Genomic DNA, 27,917 nt, shown 5'->3' on the forward strand with positions numbered 1-27,917 from the left:
AAGAACTGGAAGCCTTTTCTCTAAATTGACCTAGAGCCTGTGTTGGGGGTGCCGCTTCTATCTTCTCCATATTGTTGCAGTGCATTAGCAGTAATGACTTAATTTGTCTTCGACATCCCCCCCCACCAGCATTTTGTTTTGCTCCAGATGAGCTAAAAACCTTTTGGAACGCAAATAGAGTAAATGGGATGAAAACAAACAGAAACACTATTTTATTCAAGAGGTTTTAGATATTTGATTTCATGGCGAGGCGATGCACTGCGTCAGGTCTGTGTAGCTATTCTGTTGAGCCAGTGACGAAGCATGCTAAACAGCAGACAGCAATTTTAAAAAAAAAAAAAGAAAAAGAAAGATTGTGCTTTGCAGCCCCTAAAATGTTGATCAAGGGAGGAATGTTTTCATCCAAACTGAGCAGGGCCTCACTTTTGTGGGCTAATGAAAGGTCAGGGCTATTCTCTGAATCAGTTGGGACAACAGCAGGACATCATAATTTGAGACCACTCAGTAATCACACAAATTACACTCCTCTCTACCTGGTTGTGAGCGAGTGACTGAGGTTATTTTTTCTTTTTTTCTTTTTTTTTTGGATATGTCTGTCAGTGTTTACTAGCTGCCAGGGTACATTTAGACACTTAAGGCAGTGCGTCCACATGTTCCCATGGTGTGTGTTAGTATCTTGTTTGTGTAGGTGTGCGCAGGAGAGCATTCACATTGTTTGTGTGTGTACATGTTTTGAAAGTGTTCCTGCAATCATTGACACACATGGCCTTTTGTACTCTCAGGTGGATTAGTGTGCTGATTAGAACCAGCTCTGCCATTTAGGCAGGTATTATTACCTTATACTTAGTATTCTAGACAGAACCCCAAATCTGGCTCGTTCTGTCTCTCTCTTTTCTCTTCCAGTGGCTCAGTCTCAGCACCCAGGAGAAGTCTTATTTCTGCCTCTTTAGCAGCCCCCAAAATCTCTTTTTAGGCTTTTTATCTGTGAATAAGTTTCTGTTTTAAATCCTTTTCCGTAGCTCTTGACAGTTCCTTTGTCTAAACCGAAAACCACTTGATTCGAGGCCAAGAGGGCGCCGATACAGCATGAGCTTACAAGTTAACTCTTGGCAATTTGGCCATACTCTTTGCTGTGCTTTACATACAAAGTAATGTCTGCCTGAGGGACAGCTAGTGTGGGTCGTTTATGTTGTTTTGCATTTTGATCTCAATCAGAAGTATGAGAAAGCATGCATACACGGAGCAGTTTGCAGTGTAAAAGAAAATAAATGTGATGTGCTTTTAATTGATGTGTGTAACTGTACTGAATGTGAAAAGGAAAGTGCTCTAAATCTACTGCAGTTCATCTAAATGAAGAGAACTTAAATTGGTATCAGACCTTTTGTCAGTGTTGTCATGTCTCATCTTCTTTTAGCTCTACAACACATGACTATTGATCTTTTCAGCACCACAGTTCATTCCTATTGATCTCTTCTGAAATATGATGAATGTCTTCCCTGCTTGGGGATGAAGTTAGAGCAGATGGCACCAAGAGGCTTAAATTTGTCACATTTATGTTTATGCAAGATGATTGAAGGGTTTGGTAAATGTAATGGTGATTGGTTAGCTGTTCACTTAGTCGCTTTTGCACAAATCTGCAGCACGCATACGATTTTTTTTCCTCTGAAGGATTATTTTTGCACGCCATTTGCTAAGGATGATAGGTTATCACAGTTTGAGAGACTTTTATGGCAGTGCTGCATCTTAGAGCATGTGTGTAGATTGTTCAGCTAAACATGAACCCAATAGTTAATGGCAAAAAATGTCAAATCTGTGGAAGGTAATCATTTTGTGAATGACAGTTTTATAATGAAAGTATTCGTGCAAGTATTACTATTTTTGTCCACATGGAGTCCTTCACAGAAAGACATTTATATCGGTTGACATTACCCTCAATCAAGCCTCACACAACACAAGCTATCTGTCACACTTTACAGCCTCTCACAATTTGATTATAAATGTGCATAGCAGCCGCTGAGGGCTGACAAGACAGATCTTCCTGGGTTGTATAAATGGTCTAGTAGCTAGGTTATATGGCTGTGTTTGAGGAGGTAATTTAGGTTGAGTGGTCCTGCTATGGGTTCATTTGCTATGGGTCACCGGGGGATTACGACCACTGGTCTGTTCATTGTTGACAAGCGACCCCGTGGCCTTACAGGATTGCTTTCTGTTATTACAGCACTCTTAACTGTCAGGATAAGCACAAACATACATTCACTGAAGCACTCATATTTTGCGTGTGCAGGAAAAGCGCACCTCAAAATAAAAATGTTTGTCTTTGCAGGCTTCAATACTGCAAATGTGTACTGGTTACTAAATGTTACTGATTGCAAAGTTAGCATTTATGTTGTGGACACTAAAACCAAACGGTGATCTTAAAATGAATCTCCATTAGGGTTTAATGAAGTCTGAGACATGAGGCCAGAGCTGTGTGGACCAGATCTGTAAAGAAAAATTACTCGATTCATATGTTTCCTTTTGCCTAATTACCCTTATCCAATTATTTTAATAAAGTGCTAAGAATCACATTTTAATGTATTCCTCCTGCTCACTGACTTTCTCCTCTGTCTCTGCAGAGTTCTCAGTTCTACAAGGTCACCACGGAGAATTTCCACAAAGCTGCAGACCAAGTGAATGCCAAATTCAGGTAAGTGCAGACACGGACAGTCTAAGGTAGATAAATAACTTAAAACAAAACACAACTAATAATTGTGAAAAGATTCTCTATAAAAAATTTGATATGATAACACTACAAGCAGAGCCTTCTTTTTGCAGTTGTCTAAGGGAATGAAAAGCTAACAGCAAAACAAGGTGTCAGAGAAGTCATTAACAACTGCCTGTCTTTGTCATGTCTTCCTCCCCTAACCCCAACCAATCGCGACAGATGGCACCCCTCCCTAAGCCTAGTTCTGCTGGAGGTTTCTTCTTGTTAAAAGGGAGTTTTTTTTCTTTCCACTGTTGCCAAAGTGCTTGCTCATAGTGGGTAATATGTTTATTGGGGTTTTCTCTTTATTATTGTAGGGTTTTTACCTTACAATATAAAGTACCTAGAGGCAACTGTTGTTGTGATTTAGGTCTATAAAAGTAAAATAAAATTGAATTGAACTAAATTGAACTAAAAGTTATGGGGAACTGTGGAAGTGAAGACAGGAAGGGAAGGAGTGAGAAAACCTGCTGAGTAGAAAGGCAAAGGAAAACTCTCCTGTAACTGCAGAGGGAGCTTTAACTACATGAGTGGTGCTGCGCGTTTTCACTTTTCCCCAAACGAGTCTATATGAGGAACAGTCTGGAAAAATGATCAACATCCTTATCAGAAAACTGTCTGAAATATGCAAAGCAACACCTGGATAAGTCAGATTCAGTTGGATAGATGATAGTTCAGTTTAAGTCACTAGTCTGTTTGAAAATAAAGGAAATGTATTTGTTTCTAAGAAGCTTGAAGTATTTGCACAGGTAAAAGTAAAATAACAGAAAGAAGCAGTGCAGTGCATTCAATTTTAAGGAAAGGTTGTTTTTTTTATTATCTCTTTGCTGAAGGTGTTGTGTTTATTTATTTCCATGCAAAATATGTTATTTGCCTAAAATTGCCCACAACTCTTGCACGTAACTATAAATCTCATACCAGCGGAGGGTTTTTTCCCCACATTTTAATGATGCCTTTTAATAAATTCTGTTGTTGTATGTGATAGGTATTTATTCGATGGTCTTTGTAGACTTTGTGCTATCAAAACTGATATATTCAGTGACGATTAGAGGTCCACGTGGACCAGTGAATATGCAATTGAATTATTCTACCCATTTCCTAACCCACATCTTTCAATCAGAACAATATTAGCTTGCCCTATTAGCTGAGGCCGATGTAGTTCACTGATACGCCTGATCATGTGCTGGTGATAGTCAGTAGGATTTGATCTCTCAACATTCCAGTGTCCCCATTTATTTCATGTCTTCTTTTACAAAATACTTTGGACTAGCTTAGTTTATTGCACGTCTTTTTATCCTAAATACAATGGAGAGTGCAAACAATACAGAGTGCAAACAAGGAGCATGTGTGTGATCCTTATGCTTAACCTTAATAAGCGATAGAACAGCCACACCTAAAGTGACTGAGGAGGAAATATTAAACATCCAAGCTGTCATGGATGAACAAATTCAGCACGTATATGTAACTCAAGAAGATGCAGAATCCTTCCCGTCCGTGATCCATCTGTCTTCTTAATAACAGGCTATTATCCTCCATAGTAATGTTGTGAAAGTGGATGAGGAGCCTGTAGGAGGTGGGGCAAGAATGGGCCCTGGCTCTAGGCTCACCTCTAGGGAGGCTTGGCTGATTGTGTTAGCTTGTCATTAGCCTGCGCTAACACTGGGATCATTGTCTCCCTCTGAAATGCTGGAAACTGATTAGCCTAGCCCACCAGGGGTTTAGCGCTAGACTCGTGGAAGCTGGAGCTGAGACTTCCCAAATCACATTAAAGAAAAAAAAATACAGTGGAATAACATTAGTGCAAAATGGCAGTGCTAACTGCAAGCGAATGCTGGGCTAATGTGTGGGTAGTCATGTGGCACGGGTCTTTGCACGGAAGACACTGATTGGTGGATTTGATTATAGGAGGTGCATTAGCAGGGTTGTGACTGGATTTCAATAGTGGATAGTCAGAGTGTGTGTGTGTGTGTGTGTGTGTGTGTGTGTGTGTTAATGAAATGGCGGGAAGGTCTGGTGTTACAAGACAGGAGCAGGGATGCATTGAGGAGATCGGAGCAGAGGTTTAATTGGATTTAACAGGGAGTGTTTGGCCCATCCTTGTTTATGTGTGTAAGTTCATGCATCACTGTGTATGTTTGTATGGTCTCATATGATGAACAGCTTCTGTGAGCACAATGTGTGTCTTTCCTCAAAGCTTATGACAGACCCTGCAGAGATAAGATGCTATCTATAGCCTCTATTGAGTAATAAAAGAAAATATTTTTTGTCTCACTGAGGCTTTTGATTTCCTCGGAGCTGAAAATGCCCCCTTGAGATAAAGAAAAAAAAATAGAGCCAGTGCCTTATCCATACTTGGTAGAATTATCATTTGATATGTTAATATGGGGTTGTATGAAGTGTGGGAGATGACATCTTTCTTAGAATGTCTTTATTTCCCCACTTTAGCTCATGTCAGTGCCACTGAGTATTAGGTCTTTTATTAGACTGCAATTTATATTAATAGAAGAGACTTGTGAAACCAGATGTTGATGACTGCCAAGGGTTATAACAGCTTAATGCATGTCTTTGGAAGAATTAATTATGACCTTGTCTGGTTGGAGTTTACTTATTGCTTTGTGACACTGGGATTGGAACAAGACAGCTAAATCAGGTTTCAATCGTGGATGGGATTTGAGGGAGGGTGGGTGTTTCAGGCCACAGCTAGCAGCATCTGTCCATATGCAGATTATTTGGGTTTACTTTAATAGGTGGGAAATAATTACTTTGGTTTGAGGCTAGATTGGTAGTACAGGTGATTTCCATTTGTCCATGATCAGATATTCTTGGCAGCAACAAAAAAAGAAAAAAAGATTGAATTCAATTACACTGAGATGAAAATTTCATTCCCGTGCTTCCTTTTTAAATGTGCGCCAGAGTACAGATGTTCCATTCATTGCAGTGGTACACCGTGGTCATTTTCCTTGGCGAGGTTGAAAGAAATAAATTAAAGTGTGAGAGGTAGGCATTCGGGGTAGGGAATGGTGTATGTGCGTGCAAATATGAAGCAGTGTATATCTGTGCTTGTTTTTGTGTATGTGTACGGTACAGCTGTTCCCCGCCGTTCTCCTGCAGAATTCCCGCCAGAGAATTCTCTGAATGATGGAGCTCTCCCAACCGGAACGCTACTGCATCACTCTGACCTCATTACATCCACACACATACAATCACACACGCACATATCTGTATATAGAACGATATGGGTATATCTGCAGTTGGCAAAAAAGGGCTTTGGAATTAAACTAAAGTTTTTACTCGTAAATGTGAACTCATAACAAATATTCTTACATAAAAAGGAAGTTTACTCCCAACTTGGAGTCAGAAGTTCCGGTCAAGGAGCACACTAAAGAGGTGCCACTCCCTATAAATAAAGACAATTAAGACGAGGAGCCTTATTACTGACAAACTCACCTCTTCTTAAAAATGATTGGTTTTAGAATCTGCACAGGATCCTAGAGGAAACCTTATGAAGATGCACACAGCTAGAAAGGCTGCAGAAGCATCTGTGAGTGTTCACCAATCCACAATAGACCAATTTGGAGTGGATGTCACGGTTATGTCACTGCAGTCTCGTAGGCAGCTACAGGAAACATCTGATTGATGATATTGCTGCTAGAGATTCTACGCGTTATTAATTTCGAGAATTAAATTGGTTTCCTCAAAGAAACAGTAACTTGAGTTTTATGTGTTTTTTTTTTTTTGGTTTTTTTTTTTTGTCAGATTGCATTTGTTAAGAATATTTGTGTCTTATAAAAGGATCAGACCATATCTCCTTTTAATAAATCAGATCAGACATCCTGGTAATTCCAAAGGGTATGCCAGCTTTTCTTTTTTCCTTTTTTTTTTTTTTACAGTTGTATTTTCTGTCAGACTTTGTCACATTATTTTGCACATTAAAGCAGAGCAATACTCATGCACTTCTACATCACTTAAGATTTTTTTTCCCCCAAACATGAAAAATATTGTCTGAGGCGAGTATGATCAAATACAGCTAAAACAGCAAATTGGCCCCTGCAGTGTCTGAAATCATACATGAATCATAAGCTGCAGGGGATCAACACCTCTTCTGAATGAATGCAAAAGTGCATAACACACAACAAGACAAATAATGTAATCACACAGCATTTTAGAGACAAACATGTACGCGTAGGATCGAAGCTTTTATTCGCTTTCTCCTTGACACTGACTCCAGATAAGAGTTCCCAGTTGCCTGTAAAAAAGGAGGCTATCTTTCTGTGCTTCTGATTTATATGCTGCCACATTCGCCACCAGTTGTTTATCAAAGACCGATGCATTATCTGACTGTCCAGCTCTGAATGTGTGACCTTTACTGTGCTACATGTATGTGAGGGTTTCTGTATGTGAGGATTAATGCGTCTGAAACTGCTCACATTACATACGCGTGCATGGGGGACATCTGACCGGTAGTGGGTGAGCACGTGCGTGCTCTGTGTTTGTTGGCTAAAGCAATCCAGCGGAGGCTTTAGTTTGAAATGTAAGATGACAGGCATTGAGAAAAATGTTAGATGTGTGATGAAAGAACGATGGCGTGGCCCTAAGCCTCCTGTCAGAGCTAACCTTTGGCGGGGCTTTGAACTGCTTTGTTGAAGCTGGTCACTCTGTGTTTGTCCAGGGTCCCTGCGGAATTGAGATGGGACCGGGGTATCTCCGAATGGTGAATAGTTGATCTGACATAGCTGTGTGTACTATAAGGAACTGAGACCGCTGTTACTAATCTTCTCCATCCCCTGCCTGAAATCTCTCTCCAAGTCAGCAACGTATTACAAATGAGGACTGTTTCTCATCAGTGAAAAACGGTCCTCATTTAATTTGTGTTTTGCCTAGATTTAAAAATTATATGATTTTCTCTTGTAACAGTAGTTGCGGACACAAAACCGAGAAGTTCCATGCAACCTAATGCAATCCAATAAAACAGTCCTGCAACAAGCCATTGCAGGACTATTGCGTTGTGCCTTTTCTTTATCTAACCAAACAGAAGAAATCCAGGGGGTTCCCTAAAAATTCACCCTGCTGCTTCAAAATGTAAATAAGGCGCAGAGCCAGGTAGAGGCTTTCCATTTTCTCTGCAGTTCTTTTTTTTTGTTTAAGGAAATAATACTGATGTCCCAGAATTAATTAAGCAATAATTTATGGATATTTAATTGTGCCAAGCAGCACATTTAATTACTGAAAATGACAGGAATTAATTTAGCTGACAAATAATTTCAAAGTGCTTTGGCTGTAGTCATAGATGTGGTTTTTTTTTTTTCTCCTGTAAAGTAGTCTGTGAGGTAAGGGAGTTTTGACCCCTCTGTCAGGTAAGGGTGAACCACCATTCTGTAGCTAGGCAACCCGGGCGCAAGGACAAGATGGTGGTCAGCTGAGTAGACAGATGTCAATAACTGCTTTAAAAGCTCTTCTTTGGGCCTTAAGAGCTTCGCTTTGCTAGCTGTAAAAAGCACATGCAATTTAAAAGACCTGTGTGGGCGCAGGAATGGAGAGACGATGCACATACACACTTTTTAGTAGCTTATTTAGTGACTGTGCTGTACTGAAAGTGGTTGGCAAACCCACTCAATACTTTCATTGCCTTTCAGTGTATTTTCATGTATTTTAAGACATATAGACTTTAATGAAGGAAAAGAAATGAACTGATGTACAGCATTTATATTATGTAATTTATTTTATTTAATCTTGTTTCTTTTTAACATTTTAATATATGTATGTGTGTGTGACACGCATTTTTCTGCTAGTCTCCTTCTAAAAGTGTGTCTTAAGAAGGTCAGAAAGGTTACACATGCCCTGTCTTCTTTCTCTGACCCACTCATCCTTCTCTGCCTCCCACTTAATGTAGGAACAGTGTTTTCTGTCTTCATTTAAATCTGTTTTACTTTCACCCTCTTCGTTATTGTCTGCCTCCCTCACTCTCCAGTCTGTTATCCCTCACAGTTTTCTTGAATCTGCCTCAGTCTGTGTCCTTTCCTCTCTCTACTCATTCAATCTCTCATCCATGCTGATGGATTTCACTGCAGGGGGTCACTCAGGTCCGCTTTTAAAAAGCAGCAAGAGTGAAATGCGTGTCATTTTTCTCCTTAACTGGATCATTTGTATTTATTTACTCCTCTTATTACTGACGCCTGCCTTAACTAGAGAGAACATGAGGGCTTTTTAAGGGGGAACCGGCGTCCACCCTTTAACCCTATTAACCCCTGAGCGGATCCAAATGATGATAAATAGACAATGTGGTGATTGGGATTTCAGTCTGGTGGCAGCTGAGAGTAATCCATACTGTCGATGTTTATAACAAAAAAAAATGGGTTAGACACGACGTAAGATGATTTCTGGCAACATGTAAAACTTAACGAAATTAGGCCATCAAAGACTTCTTCCTATTTATGGTCAAGGACTTTTTAATGATAACAGATTGTGTTTCAGGAGTTAAATGGAGGAAAAAAATCCTTTACACTTGAAGGATATGGATTCCTCAGAATCAACAGTAGCAACTTGTTTGCAAAAGTGTTTTTTAGTCATTAACATTATTATTATTATTATTGAAACTCGACTAAATGTCTTTCAGCATTACTGTATGTCTTTGTGGAAAAAGTCTCAGGTAATCATCAGTCCCAAAGCGTCAGAACTGTAATTTGTAGAAAATGGGAGACTCAACAAAGGTCTTCAGTCACACTTGAACTGTGGCTGTTACAGTTCACGGTATTTTAACCCCCAAATCAGTGGAGTGCGCTGAGTTGTTATCTTTTTTTTAAAAATACACATTTATTGTTCATAAACTAACCGATTTTAAACAGATATTGCCAGTTTCACAGTGTTTTTTTTAATTCAGGCTAAGATGTTGGAAGCTACTGTTTGATAATAAAGAGCAGTGATTCAAAGCCAGAGGTACAAATATCCTAAGGGGTGAGTGAAAAGATTATCACAACGAATCTAAAAATTGACAGTTTAATTAGAAAAAAAAGTTGGCGCGAACAGGTTTGGGCTGAAAAGTTAATGAAAAGCAGTAGTTGATAAGTAAGACATGAATGATAAAAAAGTAGAGCCTGACAGATATAGGATTTTTAAGTCTGATAATGATGATAAAAAAAAAATTTGATATATCAACCGATAGGTTGACACACATGAAATGTAAATGGATTTCCCTAACATTTGTTATATGTGGTTGTTTATTTATTCATTTATGCTGTCAAGCGGAGGGTAAGTGTTGCGTTCCAACCATGTGTTTTGAACGGGGAAGAGTGCCCCCTGGTGGAAAATACTGCAACATCAACACTCATAACATGGTTGAAGGGTGTTTTTCCCCATTTCTTCTTTGCTTTTTTTTTTTTTTTTTTTTTTTTTAAAGAAATTGCAACAGCTGCGGTAAATGCTGATACCAATGTATCGGCAAATAGCTAATATTGGCCAACATGTCAGTCAGGCTCCATAAAAAATGAATAAATAAAACATAACATCAAAATAAAACGTATTGCTTACAGTGGTGAATTATTAGCTCATTCCAAGCTGACCAAGCAGTTTAATTTGATGAAGTATTATAAGAGTATCCGTGTTTGTATAATTGAGTATTGAATAATTTGAACACAAGAGGTTATGCTGATGACTTGAGTCCACCTGACATCTTTGGGGGAGGGGGAGGGGGAGGGGGGGGGGGGTGCCACTTGACAAACCTCTTCTGTACTCTGAGAAAGAGATTCTGCAATTACTTTTTTCTGCCACTGACTGATTAGTACAAGTGTGCTTCACTACTTTCTGTTCCTTTCTGCCCGGTTTCAGCTATTATCATTACTCAGCTAGTGGTGCATTGCCTTTTGTCCACTGTCAGTCTAAATTTAGCATGTTATAGGGAGAAAGTAGTGCTCTTATTGCTGTTAAAGAGAAAACTTCCACAGCAGTCTTCTCTTGTGATTTCGTGCAAGCAGTATTTTCTATTAGCAAACGACCACTGCTATCAACAGGAGTTAAAAGGGATCTCTTTCAGCCCTGCCTTCACCGTCCATCTGCATCCACGCATATCCCTTTGAGCTGCTTTTCTAGTTTTTCTTCAAACTTGTAATGTTTCTGAAATTATGACAGATGACTGTACCTGTTTGCACATGTATCACACACCTTGTTCGGCTATTGAAGCATGCTGCGTTGGTAACTGAGATCTATGAATGTCATTTTGTTGCATGGCTCTGCGACGTTACAACAGATGGTAGTCATGGTCAATATATGTTAGTTTGAAAAATGGACCGATTCTGTTCCTCGTACTCTCTATTGGCTTTACACATGCATATTGTATGAAAATCCAGACATCGATCTCCATACATCCCCCAGCTTCCAGTCAGTATGTTCTTTGCAGAATGTAGACTCAGCCGTAAATCCATCAGAATATGCCCCCTCCATGCAAATGTGCTGACTTGGGTAGTGCGAGGCGTGAAAGAGGGGATTATAATAAAATGATACACACCTTAAAGAGGGAGACGGACAGTGAGAGTGGGCATGTGATGTGTTCTGCTTTGTTACATGTTAAGTGGAACACATCGAGTCTCTCATATTATTTCAGCATTTCAGTATTTTTTCTTCTCTCCTAAGGTGTTACTTTACATATGTGTATGAGGAGATGGCTCTTCTTTCCTTGAACTACCATTATTTCTCTGTAAATACTATTTGCGTTTTGTTTCTGTCCAGTGTCACACAGCTAGGAAATTGTAATATAACAACCCAAGCTGGCTTCATTCTTTGTTTCACTCTTGCTTCTATCACTGGATCAAGGCAATAGGGACTTGGATTATGTGTGTGTGTGTATGTATGTTGGGGGCAGGGCTGAATAAGGAGTTGTTATAGAGACCTTTAGTGCTACTGATGCCTTGAGTCAAGACCCCTATATGATTGTTTAGATTTACTGTCTCTGGAGCACAGGAGTGCAGACTTACAATCACAAACAGAGTGCAAATAATAGCCATCTGCATTTGGCTACATATCCCATAGAGACCTGGAGACTGAGGAGGAGAATAAAGGAGAGAGTCATAAAAGGAAGATATAGATGAAGATATAGTGAAAACGGAAGAACGAGGGAGAGTAAAAGACTTTGGGACATTTATTGGCAGTCTAGTTTTGTATCTGTTGATATTTAAGCATGCATTAAGCATAGTTATTCATGGTGAGAGATGACCAAATGGTAGTACACTAGGTTAACTATGAAGGCTAATAAACCTTGATCAGTGGATACCAAATGGTACATGTCCCTGTATACCCTGAGAATTTATGTTACTATAGGGTATTTTTGCTAAACACGCGCTAAAAAATTATGAGTTAATTTACGGTGTCATTTCTTCTCCATACAAATTATATTACCTAAAAAAAAAAACCTTTAAAAAAAACTTACCAATGAAATTGCTGTCTGTTTGGCCAGTTGTCTGATTGATAGCAAAGGTATTAATAGAATTTATGAAAAATAAATAATAATAATGGATTGCATTTATATAGCGCTTTTGGAAACCCTCAAAGCGCTTTTACAATTCCACTATTCATTCACTCTCACATTCACACACTGGTGGAGGCAAGCTACAGTTGTAGCCACAGCTGCCCTGGGGCAGACTGACAGAAGCGAGGCTTCCATATCGCGCCATCGGCCCCTCTGACCATCACCAGTAGGCGGCAGGTGAAGTGTCTTGGCCAAGGACACAACGACCAAAACTGTCCGAGCCGGGGCTCGAACCGGCAACCTTCTGATTACAAGACAAACTGCTAACTCTTGAGCCACAATCGCCCTCACCACAACTAAACATAAGCGCAGACAATCCCCCATCTAAAGAGAAAAAACTGCCAGTACACAACATTGCAAGTTACCGGTCTTTTGGTTTCAGATGGACTAGGAAGCATCAACAGCTCTCAAACTGAGTGAGTCAGTATGAAGAAGCTGGCTTATGCTAACACTGTGCTGAGCTAAAGATGCTCTAAGGATGAAACTGAACATCCAATCTGAGGGAAACTTGGTTGACCTTAAAAAGGCACTGGATCTTAAGTAGCAGCAGGTATTTTGGTTTGAAAAGTTTGAAAACCAGATAGGCTCACAAGATTAATCTAGAGGGTATGTGTGCCTGAACATTACTGTTGGCTGCCCCTCCCCAGGATCTAGACACACATAGAAATCAAACATTCAGATCCTTGCTTTCTATCTCTTTGCTTCAATTGCTTTTCGTTGGCTGCTTTTCTTCTGATGTGTATCTGGCTGCAGCTACATGTGGCACTGACATAGAAAAGTTGCTATCAGCACTATGCACTTGTTGCTGAAAATTTGTTCCAGCTATATGAAAGAAACAATAAATATATGTGATAAAATGTCTCACGTAGAGTAAAGTTAATACAGATGGATCTTTTCTAAAGGATAATAACCAAAGCAGAAATTGCTTTTTTAATATACCTTAAACAAGAAAGAAAAGTTTTGATACTCGATCAGACAGTGAGCTTTAACATTTTTTGCCCATTAGGTTTGAAACTTTAGCACCAACATTTTCTCTAAGTTTTGCTTTTCTTCTGTGAAATTCTTTTCATGTTTCACAAATATAAGGGGTCAGAGGTAGAAATAAGAAAAGTTGGGAAATTACTGGCCAAAATAACCAACACCGAGTCCTCTGAAGTGATCAAAATGATTCACAGCATGTTAACCAAAACAGAAATGATACATTCAGAGCAAACCAGCAATGAAAAAAATACCCACATGCCTCTGGCCTTCAGCCCTTTTTTCATTTCCATTCTACCATTTTAAAACAATTAAAAAATGGTTTGCTTTGGGTATTTGATACAGTGTCCTTGTTTACAAATGCCTTGCTCCTCAGGTTACACGGGAACTGAATGATTCATAGTTGTTTTTCGCTATTTTTTTTTTAATAATACCCTGAGATTTCCACAGTGGAGGAATTTACTTCACAGCATTTGACTCCTGATACTTTGAACTATCTGCTCATGACTTCAACATGCCGAACCTAATGTTTGGCTTGATTTGTAGGGTATTTGATGCGGTTATTTAGTGAGGGATTTTGTTGCCAGTTGTATTTAAATACAAGCTGCAAATCAGCTCGCCTGTGACTGTGTATGAAAACTTGTGTATTTCCATAACAAGGCAGAAAATAACTTGATAATGTGAGGACATTAACTGAGAAATAGAAGGCTTCTGTTTTCTGTTAGGTTCTCAAAATCTTATAGTGAGAGAGAGAGAGTAGTTCTACACGACTACTGTGAAAAATACAGGAATTACTTGGGGTCTTGATTTTATACAATTTTAAAACCTATATTCATTTTTTCCTCATAAACACAAACCAAAAAATTATAAAGCCCTTTTCTTCAAATTCATTAGAATGAACCCCCCACACAATATAAGCATTCACACACTTTACTCAGTATTTAAGCACCTTTGATAGTGATCACAGCTTTGAGTCTACCTGGAAATGATACAAAAAGCGTTGCATGCCTGGATTTGGAGATAATCTTCCATTCTTCTCTGCACATCCTCTCAAGCTTTGCGATGCTGGATGTAGACTGTGGATGGACAGCCAAGTTCGGTGCTCTCCGGGGATATTGAATGGGTTCAAGTCAGGGATCTAATTGGGCCAAGTGGATTTGTGCACAGGGTCATTGTCCTGTTAGAAGGTGAACCTTTGACCCAGTCTGAGGTCCTAGGCACTCCTAAGCTGATTCTTATTAGGTTTATTTTTATACTTTCCCTTCTTCAGCTTTTCTTCAAGCCTGATCGGTCTCTAATTCTGAAAAACACCCCCACACCATGACACAAGTGCATTTATGGTTTGATTTGGGATTGTATCATTTAGGTGATTAGCAGTGCCGCTTTTCCACCAGATTTGACACTTTGATTTGAGACTACCAGTTCTCTTGCTGTTTAATCAAATCATGACTCTGAGATTTTTTTTTTAGGCGCTTTTCCTACAATCCAGCAGGCCTACATCTGTCTTTCATTGAGCAGAGGCTTCTGACTTGCTACTCTGCCATAAAGCCCAGATTGGCTTAGTTCTCCAGTGATGGTTATGCTCTTGGAAGTTCCTTGTAGAGTCCCATCTTCCCAGCTAATCACTGGAGTTCAGCCAGAGTGACACTTCTTGATAGGTTCTTAATGATCTCTCTTAAGAAGGACCTAACTCAAGACATTCCTTTGAGGGATTAAGGAGTAGGACTGCTCTTGGGAACCTTTTCTAGGATCTGTTTTTTTAGGCAAATCTGTCTTTGAGAGCTGCAGGCATTTCCTTCAATCCTGTAGCTTAGATCACGCCTTTCAATTATAACCACTTTCTACAAGATGTAGAAATATCTTGAAGATGATCACAGAAAATGGGAGGAACCTAAGCTATAGTTCAAGTCTCATAATAAATAGTCTGAGTGCTTTCAAAGTGATATTTTATCTTATCAGTTTTGGTTAAATTTCCTCATTAAGAATACTGAATGCATATTTATGAGGGGAAAAATGAATTTAATGGTTATTAGTGTAAGACTGACCCCGTATGAAAAATACAAAGTGGTCTGAATATTTTCTTGTTGCACTCTTTCATACATGGGTCTCACACATACAAAGAAAGAGTGGCCTTATAATGGTTCTGGCTGTTTTTGCATCTGCTCACCTTGCTGCATAGCACTACAGCAGTTATATATTACCAAATGACATGAGGGCATTTAATGTAAAATTGAAGAGGAGGGAGGAACGGCTTTAGTGTCCCCTTATAGGCTCTGTGTGGTTAGCAGCAGGAACTTAATGTTAATCTTAATGATAGATGATAGAGGATGCAGCGTGCCGCCACAGAGTGTGTGTGACAGTGTTATTGTCTCTATGATTAACTCAACCACTGTCTCAGTCCCTTCCTCTCAGAGAGAATCAGAGAGCAAGCAAAATAGACGTACCACTGTTTAGTTTCTCATCAAGCTCTTCTGCTATATCCTCCCTCCTTTCCTCTGCTGTCCTTTCTCTCTCTCTCTCAGAGGCCATTACTGGTGATAAACACTGTGGTTTGTATCAGCAGGATGCACCTGGCATTAAAGCGAATGCTTAAGAAAGTAATTAGTGGGTGTATGTGGCTGCTCTAGTCCCTGTAGATGCCCATAGGCGGTGTAATAAATGAGCACCAGGATCCATAGGAATAGGATGGCAGCGATTTCTGCTAGCATTGCTGTCATCGTTCAATACCCTGACACAGAGCAATGGCCTTGTCATGCCTGCTAGCAAATGACTGAATTTCTCCCTGATGGATCCACAAATGCAGAAGCTTCTCTACACCCGACGGTTTAATGTTCCAGTCTGCACTGAAAGTAGTAAATGTCATGTATCTTTGAGTGTATGGGCCTATAGTATGCTTGTATAAAGCAAAATGTAAAAAGTTCTTCTACCTTTTGGGAAAGATCAGTGCCACCTATGTGACTACATTCTTGATATATTAAGTATATCTAGCAGAAAGTGATGTTGGCTCTCAAAGGCTGAAAATGGGTTGAGCCACACCATGAAAAGCCACGGTCAGTCAAGATGCTCTGTCTCTCAGTGAGTTATTTCCAATTACTTCTTTAAACTGTTTATCTTAGCAAGTAGGCACAGTACTGGACAATAAATAAAGTGTATTGATTATTCACACTCACGTTGACATTGTTGAATGTGTGGAGACCACTTCTCATCTCGTCACAAATTGTCATTGACCTGAACTGACAAGGACTAAAGATTTTCTTGGCACTCCTAATGAATATGACCATGCGGAGGTGCACATATGTAGACATCGGTACTTCAACAGCATTCCTGCTGCATTGAATGCTGGGTAATGACCCATGCGTCCAATCCTCTGCTCTGTATCCAACAGTAGGGAAATTTCTCTCTCTAGGGGGCAAATCGTACATCTGATTCTGACTACAGGGGCTCGGATTCACCCCTCCCAATATTCCTCTGAGATCTCCAGAGTTGCTGACGGGCAAAATCTCTTTGTATTTCACACCCATGCAAGGCATGTTTAGTGAGGCAGATGGAGTGTCCTGGGCACTGATGTGACCAAAACGATGACACCACCATTAGCATAATAGCCCTAGCTTGTGCTTGTGTCGTCATTATGGATTTTTACGAGGTGTGCGAAGAGACAGACAAAAGCAGTTAACACTGGGCAAGGCACCAGCACTGATAGGATGTCCCACTGCTTAGATTGGCTGAATGCTCCGACTCTTGCATACATCTATCGAAAAAAGTCCCATTTAAATGCACTGAAGTTAGGTGTAGCATCAATCACAACAAGGTAAGACGGCAGCACTAAAACTCTCATAGACCTCAAGGACAAATTTGTACTTGCTAATTTGAAATGATGTGTAGCTTACAAGTGACAACAAACTCTTTGTGGATACCAAAAGATAGAATTTTCCATTGGAAGCAGTTAGCTTCCCAATTTTTTTTAAGGATTAACTCATTATGAATCCATAGATAGATCCAGCAGATTCATAAAATATGGCAGAGTCATCAATAGATTCCTCTGTGGACCTTTTATTTTGTCTTATTATTAAAAAACACAATGGTGAGAAGTGAGACTAATTTTGCCCTGGTTTGCTGTGTGGCAGGCCGGTAGTGGACCTAAACACAAAACCCGGAAAACAGCGTTATTGCTGGCAGTAAAGAAAATAAACATAGTTTTAAACCTACCCCAGAACAAGGCCTGGAAAACTATATAATAAAACTAATCAATAAAGGAACATAGAAAAGAGTGGGATGACACAACAAAGGGCAAAGAGAGACCTGAAAAGTAAAGGCAATAAATACACAAGGTAATGAGGCTAGAGGAAAATAGGTAGGAAACACAGCAGGAACAAATCAGAGATAATGGGACAGGGGAAGATGAGGCACATGAAACAAGCGATTATCAAAATAAAACAGGAAGTAACTAACAAGGAAACACCTACCAGAGACTAAAACTAAAACTCCAGGACTCAAAATATACAAAACTACAAAACCTGAGTGCAAGAACTAAAATTAGGCTTAACGACATACTAAGAAAAGAAGAGACTCAAAACTGAGATTATAAACAAAGCAGAGAATAATTAATTAATAATAAACCAAAATTAGAGTCCAATGACAAACTCTGGGTCAGAGACCCACACCACAACCAATATACCACATGTAATTGCTCATGAATGTTTAAATTAACCTGAAGCTCACTGACTTGTGGAGTCTCTCCAGACAGTAACAGATCCCCCCATTCAGGGGATTAAACTGTCACTCGATTGCCCGATTTAAAAAAACAAACAAAAAAACCCCTCTGGCCTCTCTGTTGGTACTTATGTTATACAAATTGTTGTACACATTGGCATGGTCTTCACACCATGCTCTGAGGGCTGAACTGCACTTTGACCTTTTCTCCCAGCAGATACAGTAATTTTGATTCTTGCTTCAGGTGTTTTGGACTGGAACAATGGTAATAATAGAAAAGGCAAGGGTTTATTCGGCACTGCAGATTGTAGTATAGCTCAGTGTGCTCTAATAACAGTATGAACTCTCTGGAGGTAAAAAGTCTGTTTCCTCACTCGTAATATATATTTAATACTCTTCTTTTGTTCTGAAGTTTTCTATGTCGCGTCACACAGTTCGTGAACTCCTCTGGATTGCCCGTGTTAATGCTTTATATATTTATTCATTTTTTTCTTTTCACCTTTATCTTTTTCAACTGTTCTTGCAAGTTGATCCTTTCCTATAACTCTCATCACTTGGACTGTTCCTTCCTCCCATCCTGTCTAACACCGTATTTTCCCCTATTTACACACTATTCTGTTCCCCTTTTCTCCCCTGCAGGAGGTATGAGGCGTATCCGGTGTGTGCAGACCTGCAGGAACAAATCCTCACATGCTACAAAGAGAATGTGGGGAAAACCCTTCACTGCTCCAACATAGCAGCCCGTTATCTGCAGTGTGTCAACGATGCCAAACAGGTGGGTATTTGTCCTAGCTGTTTTCATTCAAACATGACTTGTTATACTTGTTAATTCTGAATTTACTTATGAAATTAATTAGGCCACTCATGTTATACAATTGTAATTAGGGGAAAAAAGCTGTACGCTTCAACCTTTATGTACTCAGTAGGGTTGAATACTAATTATTGTTATTGTAAGTATTTTAATTGCAACTGTGTTTATTTCATGCTTGATTTTAAAAAAAAAGAAGAAATTTCTTTGTTTGCAGCTGGATTGTTGTATAAAACATATACTTGAATGCCGACAAACCTTCCACAATAACTTTTCTTATTCTTTGAAAAGAATGACAAGTTTGTGCATGCACCCTCACGGGCAGATAATAAGTAAGTTGTTGAGCTTCCTAGCCTGATAGCGTAGAGGAAGTGGAAGCTTTGTGTGGATTACAAATGAGCCTACAGCTTACGTCATTTAGCTCGTAGATGTGTATAGTAGCTACACCCCAGTGGTCATTCCCTTTTTCTAAATTAAATCATATGATGAAACACACTGGCATCCATTTACATATGCTGGCTCCTTGCTTTTAGACAGTAGAATATGATTTCCACCAGGCTACTGGCGCCTGAATAAAGCTCAGTCCAGATAGCCAGTTTAAACCTCACGGCCTATTTCCATAATACCTGCTGACACAGGCATTCCCCCCAACTGTGTATGTGTGCGTTTTAATGCAATAAGACCAAGGGAGTAGCTTCTGCTTAGTTGAATACCCTTGTCCTCTCCGTGCTCTCTTTTCTTTCATTGAGAAGTGTAAATGTTTTTTTGCCCTCTGTCTTGTGCAGTCAAACTCTGTATGCTAATAGTAATGTCACTCAGGTTGGTATTAACTTGATTCCCCGCTCTCACTTTGCAATATGTAACATCCATTGCCCCCCAAAAAAGACTCAATTTGCATTCATAGAGCTTTTCTATTAGATTTTTTTGCAATTGCATTGTTTTCCCAGAAATGGGGAAAAGTGAGTTTTGTGTCTCTCGCTCACTCTCGTGGGTATTAATATTAGATCTAAAAGTCAGATGCAGGCAGATTTTTAAGCTATATGTCATGTAAATTGACGAATGTTTTATTCATCGCACAAACATGGATGCGTACGTGTGTTTAAGTCGAGGCTACATGTAGCCTCGTCAAGATTCAGCGAGGGTATGCTCACATTGCGAATGCTGTTATGATCTTGTAAATTGTTTGCAAGCGAACACGATATGGTAATCCGCTTGTGTTTATCACCTTGCAGCAATCACAGCGCACTCCTGTTCGTCTTTGCTTATCGGGCTAAGACTTACTTTTAAAGTCATTAGGTGCAAAAGAAACAGTTCTGTGATAAGGCTTTAAAGGAAATAATATGCGGAATTACACAGCCAACAAAATCGAGGGGAGGGAGGAACGAAGTGGGATTGATATGAGCTGATGCAGCTTCATGATTAGGATGTTTACACAGCTTTATCAGAACCGAGCAGGAAGCTCTTCTACAAACAAATGTCAAAGGACATGACTTTGACCTCTGGAGGTCACAAGATCCAAGCGTGCCCTCTAACAGACGTCTCTCATCCTCTTGCCCTCTCTGCGTCAAAGACACTCGATAGCATAGCTCAGACGGTTTTCACATGACAAAATCCCTCTCCCCTTCCTCGTCCTTTCCCTTCAGATCCGAAATTCCACCTTAAACTGCAGCGCCATGGGTGTAGATAGTGATGTAGCAGATGCCATCTTAGCAAGGATAAAAACAAAATCTGTCAAATTTTTGTTTTTGCAATATTGACCCCTCGTCTGGAGCCAGCCGAGACGGAGGCGTTGTCAGCTGCCCAGCCTTTGTCACTGATAATTAGCATTCTTATCGCCACAGTCAGTGATAACATTTAGACCCACTTTCGTTGTCTTTTGTGCCCTCTGCGCCCCGCCACCATCTCTCCTCCACTTCCTCCATCCACTATCCCTTCATCCCTAGTCACATTTCTAATGCATTCAGCACTTAACAGGTCTGATAGCAACCAGTGAGAAAGAGGCAGTCGAAGGACAGATAAAGTCTCCTTCCTTCTCCCTCTCTCTATGAACAGGAGTTTATCATCGAGTCCGATCTCTCCATCCGCTGCCTTCCTTCTCATTCCATATTCTCGCTGCATGACTGCCTTTTGCTCCCTATCTTTTCGTTCTGCACTTCATTTTTTAGACTGACCCTTCCATCTCCTTTTTGCTCTCAATGGGTAAGCTCAGCTGCTGTTTGTGGTTTCCAAATGTGCTGTGTTTTCTTATCCTTATATTAAAGGGAATGAAATGAAAAGTGGCTTCCTTATTATACAAAACATTTCAGTCAAATGCTCTTAAGTACTCTTATAATTTAATTTGTCAACACTTCGCTGTTACCTCTTGACATAGCACATGTTTTTGCTCCTAATTTAAAAGATTCTTAAGAATAAAGGCTAATGCCTGCCCCGCTGTCTCATTGTTTGTAATTCCAGTGCTAAAATGTAGTGGACGAGCAGGGATCTGTGGCAGAATTCACGTTTTGACCTCCCTCACATGCGCACTTTAATTTCACCATATACCTCAAATGTGTGCAGAAAGCATGCATCAATTGATGTGTGATGAAAGGGAAAGGGATCTCCATCTACACTTTAGAGTCCAAACAGCCTGCCGTGTCTAAGCGTGACCGTCAGGTTGTGACCAACATTCACAGCGTTGTGTTGAATTTGAATTCATCCCCCAGGGTGAGACTATCGACACTGAGTTTTACTGTAACACTCTGGGGCATCTGAGGGAGAACATTTGGTGCAAATAACTGAACTGTGACCATGTCATTATGCACTGAAAACGCAGGAGCTTTTTGGCAACACCAACACAGTCATCACACCCTATTCGCCAAACTTGCCAGATTTGGCTCCTGCGAGCTTGTCCCTCTTTCCCAAAATCAAGCTGAAGTGGTTCCAGTGGATGAGGGCCAGTACGCATAACAAATGTGCATGTGCAGCTCATCAGAATCGGACTTCCTAAAGAGTAATCTAAAAATAAGAGCGGCGTAGAGTTGCAAAAGGATGACGTTGATGGGGCTGGCGACAGATTTAAATCAGATGATTGGGATTTCTGTGACTGTTAACACAGCAGGAAGCACTTGTTGTGAGTCAATGAATGTAACTGAGGCTGAATAAATAGTACAGAATAAATAGCACTGAATGTATCTGATTTTAATTTATGTAGATCTATTCTTTCATGGTTGATAAATAATCAATTGAAAGCTACACTGTATAGTGTTCCTGTATAAAAGTATCCTTTTCACTCTCTGTTTAAACATCACTTACACCTAGAAACAAAGTAATGTAAGGCGTTACTGTAATAAATGTATTAATTACATCTCTCTTCACTTATCCCAAAACTGTAATGGCAGATAGCTTCCTCCCTGAGTCTGGTTCTGCCAGAAGTTTCTTCCTGTTAAAAGGAAGTCCTTGCTCATAGGGGGGATCGTCTGATTGTTTGGGTCTTGTCTTTATTATTGTAGGGTCTTTACCGTACAATATAAAGCACCTTGAGGTGACCGTTGTTGTGATTTTGTGCTATATTTATAGAACAGAATTGAATTGAAAAGTACTGGGTCCCTACATCTCACATTACAGGAGCTGCTCAGCCATAGAAACCAATGGCCTGAAGCTCCCAGCACACAGTTTTCGTGCTGATGTTAATACATGGTCTGGCTGTGGCTCTAAACACTTCCACTTTTCACTTACAGTTGACCGTGAAATATCTAGAAGCGGAAGAAATTTCACACACTCAACTTCAGTGAGCTCTTTAGAACGTCCTTTTTTTTTTTTTTTAAACAAATGCTTGTATAGGCAGACTGCAGGGCTAGGTGCTTGATTTTACACATCTGTGACAACGGCACTGCAAAGATTAAGGCCATGTCCACACTAATAGGTTTTTGTTTCTTTTTCTCTCCATTTTGGCCTTCCGTCCACACTGAGACTGCGTTTTCGGTCAAGGAAAACAGCGTTTTGAAAACGCTCTCCAAAGTGGATACATTTAAAAACGCAGTTTTGGCGTCGCAGTATGGCCAGCGAACCCTTTTCAAAAACAATGACACATTTTAGTCATGTGATGCAGTCATGTGACCAATTAACCTAAGATAGCGGAGGGCATTACACAGCAGTTGTTTTGTTTGCTCTCAATTTTGACAGCCCTGTTAAAGATCATTTGCTTTGTTTCAGAACGTAAGTTGTAATAAACTGGAACCATCGTGTGGTTGTTTTCTGCTTTTTGTCGTAACATGGATGATGCAGCCAAGCAGGCGTGCTAGAAGCAGCTTCTTTTATCGGTAATCATTTTATGGTTAGATCGATAGTGTGGAAAATAAACTGGGATTCTTTTGGGACACACAACCATGGATCCACAACAGTTATTAAGTTAGTCAGTGAGGAAGAAAATATATTTTCTTTGTTTTGTTCTGTCTACTTGATTCCCCTCTTAAGTCCCTTGTTTCTTCTTCCTCCCCCCTCCTTACTCGTCTTCTCTTGGGCAGATTTCATCCAGTGGCATCTGCAGCAATAGGCCGGTTCAAATGGTTATTGACAGGGAGTACTGGGGATTTGTGGTTGCACTTATCACTAACATGGAATCCAGTGCCCTTGGGTCCTTTCTCTGCTTCTCAACCTCACTTCATCCTCTTGTCCTTTATTGTACTCTCAGGCCCTCCTCCCGTTGTCTCATCTCTCGTGTGCGAAATAATATTTTCTTCTGTTGTTTTTTTTTCTCTTTTTGATACTTTTGTTTGACTTTTCCATCTCTCTAATGCTCTTTTCTTTTCTGTTTTCGTCTCCAGAACAAGTTGAAGACTGGGGGATAAAGAAGAGAGGGCGAGAGAGAAGGAGCAATGAAGAGTTTATTGTGGGGGGATTTCTGATTATTGAGCGACTGACAGACTAAACCAGAGTGGAGGAAGAGGGGGATGAGTCAGCACCGAGAAACACACCCTCAAAAACCCAATAGAGAACCAACCCAGAAAGGAACCAGATTAGAGGCACCGAGCACAGCACCTTCAGAGAAAAACACCTTTTCCCTTCAATACTTACCTCTTCAGCACCTCTTTTACCCTGTGTCTTTCTCTCCTGTGGGTGTGTAACAGAGGAGCAGTGACACTGTCCTACATTTTGGAGAAACATCAGGTACCAGCAGGGATCAGACGGCCTGAGCTTGGCCCTCTAAAAAGGGATAATGGTTAACCAGCACTGCCTCAAGAAACCAGTCACCTCTGTCCCTTGGACCCTTCTCCACACTCTCCCACTTGGAAAAATAGAAGTCTATTTTATTGATAAGTCAAATCTATTTTGTTGTTGTTGTTGTTTTCTTGCTCCTAATGCATCGTTGTGTACACAAATGCATGTCTATTTGCATCTGTTTACTTTGTGTGATTATTAATAATGAAACCATCTGTGTGTTGAGTATTCATCTAGACCAATACTTGTGACAATGTCTGAGCAGGAAATAAAAAGACAAAGCAGAAGCTGTCGCTGAACTTTTCTCCATAAATATTCAGTTTCCACCATCTCTCTTGTGTGTGTGTGTGTGTGTATGTGTGTTTTATGATAATTACTGTAAGCATTACCCATTTTTGATGGATCCGTGGCCCTTGTGTTGCCACAGCATTTTTGCCAAATGGAGTGAATGAGCCCAGGAGAGACAGACTGAAGCACAGGGGAAGTATTTGTCCCAGATGTTGTGCTTCATCATCGATCTTTCTCTTTTTTCTTCTTTTTCTGTCTTTTTTTTTTAATATAGCTCGTTGTGTGAATCCTCTGTGCTCTAGCTATTTGGGGGGAAAAAAACAAAAAAAGGGCATTCTTTCTTGTCTGCTTATTAATCTGCTTCTGTCTTTCTTTCTTTCTGGAGTGTCTCTTCTCCGCTCAGTCTCCCATGTTACTGCTGCCTTGAAGGAGACTTCTCGTCCACGCTGTCTGCATCCTGCCAGACTCTCTGAGTTAGATTTACCTGCAGACAGACACCTTATGTATATGTATGAGTACGGATGGGGCTGTGCATCTTTTTATTGGCCCGTTTATTGCTGCAGTAACATTATTTTAGTGTGTGGATGTCAAAAGGACATTTTCTGGACTTGATGTGGACGCAGGGGATCGCAGAAGAGACATTATCTTAATTCTCCATCAGAAGAAGGAACTGTGTGTCAGGCAGGGTGAGACAGGCGTGGTGGGTTTGTGTGCGCGGTGTGTATGTGTGTCCGCGCAAGCATGTGATTCGTTGTGACTAATCCCCCTCTGTCAGTCAGCTGTCCTTTTGCTTTTTGACTTTTGGAGTCTCAAAGGGGTTAGGGGTTGATTTCTATTATACAGCGGCTATGTGTGTTGGAGGGGTTTTCTAAAGGTTGGGGATAATGGGTATTGGAGTTTGTGGCAGATGTTCCTTCACAGAAACAGACTAAGCCCATTCCCCCACCCTCCATCACCCCCAACCCACTTGTTTTTCACTGACACAGGCTGCATGACTCCCTGTTGGACCAAGTAGAGCCAAGGGTAAGTGATTTAAGAGTGAATTCCATCTGTAATAAGATTATACGCACTCTACGATAATTAGAAAATGATTAGAATCATTAGGGCTAAACACCGGGCTTTTCTTTTTCTATTTCAACAACCTGTTTAAGGTGTAAAGTGACTAAAATTGCCCCGTATAGTTTGTTGCTGTTCTTTATAGTACCAAATGGTGTATATTAAGAACATTTAGCTTCTTTAGTGTGACTCATTAGAACCGCAAGCCATTCAAAATTAATGTACTGATATATTAGATGGGATTTATATACATCCCTTCTGATTCTCTATTACCAGAGGAATGCTTAGATGTTAGCAAGTATTTTCAAAGGTTAAATATAGAAATGAATAATAGGGGAGTGAGCTGAAAAGGTTTTACTGCAATTTCAACAAGTGTGACTGAGATGTCCTTGAGAACCAAGCTGGTCTTTAATAGTGAAGGGAGGCTGTGTGGTGGCAGGAGACGGTGTTGAATCTGGGGTCAGAGTTCAGGATGAGTGCTGGAGGTAGCGACAAAGGCATTATAGCCAAAGGTACATTTAAACTGCCAATCATTCTGTTCTCTTTTTGCACAAAAAAAACCCATCATGTTACAAAATAAACCGACACACAGCACACGTCTCTTTTCAGGAGATCTGTTAAATTTGTGGCGCCGGAGCTGTCACGTTGATGTTTTCATTTGATCTGCTCTTGGTTGATTTTGGCAGCGGGGGATTGATTTTTTTTAAAGACAAATTTCTCTCTGATCAAGATGGAAAAACAAGTTACAAATCATATTTACAAAAAAAGGAAGTCTGCTACTAGTTTGGTAGTTTGCCGCAAACAATTTATAGCTGAATCGTGGATCATTAAACAAATCGAAAATATTTCCAAACTTGATTCCAAAACTTCGTTTCATATCACTCGTTAAAGAAACCGAATTGAATCCATTTCCATTTTAGTCATGTTATATCTCTTTGATGTCACCAGTACTTCGGGGGGGGGGGGCAACCCAGCTGCCATATGGCGACAGGCAGGGTGCACTCTGGACAGGTCGCCAGTTTGGCACTGATTCATAATTAAGTCCTCTGCCAGCCTCTGATAACATCATCAGTGTTTACAGATGAGTGTTTTTTCTGTTTTCATTTTGTAGATAAAACATTTGTTGGGAGACCTCTTGAGGGTCACCATGCATGCTGCCACACACACACACACACACACACACACACACACACACACACACACACACACACACACACACACACACAGGGCTTGTCTGTTTTGTTATTAGCCGCTGATTTGACACAAAGGGAAGATGGTAGGAGAGTGTCCTTTGCTCGTAAGTGCTGTAATGGTTCTCAAGCTGAGACTGAGCCTGCATACAAACATCCAAAGGCATGTTTTAGCCATCCTGTGTAACATAGCATTCCAAAAAGGAGTGAACTGCCGTTTATTTTTAACTAATGATCCACGTCAGGTCACTTTTATAGGTAGCACATCAAAATTTATCTTTGCAGTGAAATTATTATTATCAGCAGCTAACCTAACAAGTATGGGTACCTGGGGATAACTCTCACAGGCACAGGAACAACAGAAAGACCCCAGCCAGCTGGTGGAATCAAACCCAGGACAGTGCTAGCGATGGTACCACTGCGCCGCCCTTTAGGAAAGCATGCCCCCCCCCCTCCCTCCACCACCACCACCACCACCACCAATTTCAAGAGAAAATCCGTTTGTGATGAAGCAATTTTTGCTTGAGAGAAGGTGGTACATAATTTAAAATCCAGCTATTTATTCTCAATCTTAGGGTGGGACCAGTGTCAGTCACTGGCTACCAAGAACTCAAAAAAGTTGGCCTTACCTTTAATAACTGTAAACTGTATGTCTGTAGCCATCATAATGGAAGCTATGGCTGAAAGAAATGGATTCATACTTAAAACATGCCACATACCAATACTAATATACAAAAAATGAATGTTTTCATGATTTGAAACATAGAAAAAATACAGCTTTTTCAGCCAAATATGAGCTTCAGACTAGTAGGTCCATTTAGAGATCTTCACTTTTTATTTGGATACTTTTGATTTTTTTTTCTTTATCACAAAGATATTTAAACTACATCAAAAATGCTGATACTTCGGCCATAGTTTGTCATCGGTCTAGTTTCCTCTACATGGCTCTCCATTCCATATCCGTAAGAGATTTAGCCCAAGTGCACAACCAGGTCCTTCACTTCTTTTTTTCTCTGGATAACAGAGTTTGGTGATGTCGCGGCCTCCAGCGCTGACAGTTTCTGTGTAGTTTTCCAGCACTTCTGTCACAATTTTGTGCAGGAAGATGTTGAAAAGTGTCAGGGATAGAAGGCAACCCTGATGCACTCCAAATGAGGTCCAGAATCATTATGCGGAGGAGATGTTGACAAGTACTGTCCTATTAGTGTTGCTGTGCTGCTGCTTGATGTTTCTAAAGCTTTTTGACTCTTGTTATACTTCTGCGTGGTGGACCAAAGAGCTACACAACACACCCTGTCAAATGCCTTAAAAAACTACACAGAAAAACATGATCAAGGTGTTCTTCATGTTCCCGCTACTTTTTCTTCTCTCAGGCCCACTTATTCTTCAGTAAAGCCAAATAAGTGACACATCCTTTTCTTCTTCTTCTTTCAG

General features: G+C 40.2%; 1 protein-coding gene across 4 annotated transcripts in view; it reads left to right on the plus strand.

Annotated features, from left to right (window-relative positions):
• Window positions 1–24,236, plus strand: part of chchd3a (coiled-coil-helix-coiled-coil-helix domain containing 3a) — an 82,249-nt gene extending 58,013 nt beyond the window's left edge. For 3 of the 4 annotated variants that reach the window (XM_082510002.1, XM_082510003.1, XM_082510005.1), the window contains 4 exons: window positions 2,616–2,686; window positions 18,585–18,720; window positions 19,045–19,085; window positions 23,556–24,236. In XM_082510002.1, the coding sequence (XP_082366128.1) occupies window positions 2,616–2,686; window positions 18,585–18,720; window positions 19,045–19,085; window positions 23,556–23,565 (258 nt within the window). In that variant the 3' untranslated portion in view covers window positions 23,566–24,236. The remainder of the gene's footprint in view (window positions 1–2,615; window positions 2,687–18,584; window positions 18,721–19,044; window positions 19,086–23,555) is intronic. The other variant, XM_082510004.1, reaches the window with a different exon arrangement.
• Window positions 24,237–27,917: the final 3,681 nt, after the last annotated feature.

Source organism: Aulonocara stuartgranti (assembly GCF_965226115.1).
Source record: "Aulonocara stuartgranti genome assembly, chromosome: 17".
In the NCBI taxonomy this organism is placed as follows: domain Eukaryota; kingdom Metazoa; phylum Chordata; class Actinopteri; order Cichliformes; family Cichlidae; genus Aulonocara; species Aulonocara stuartgranti.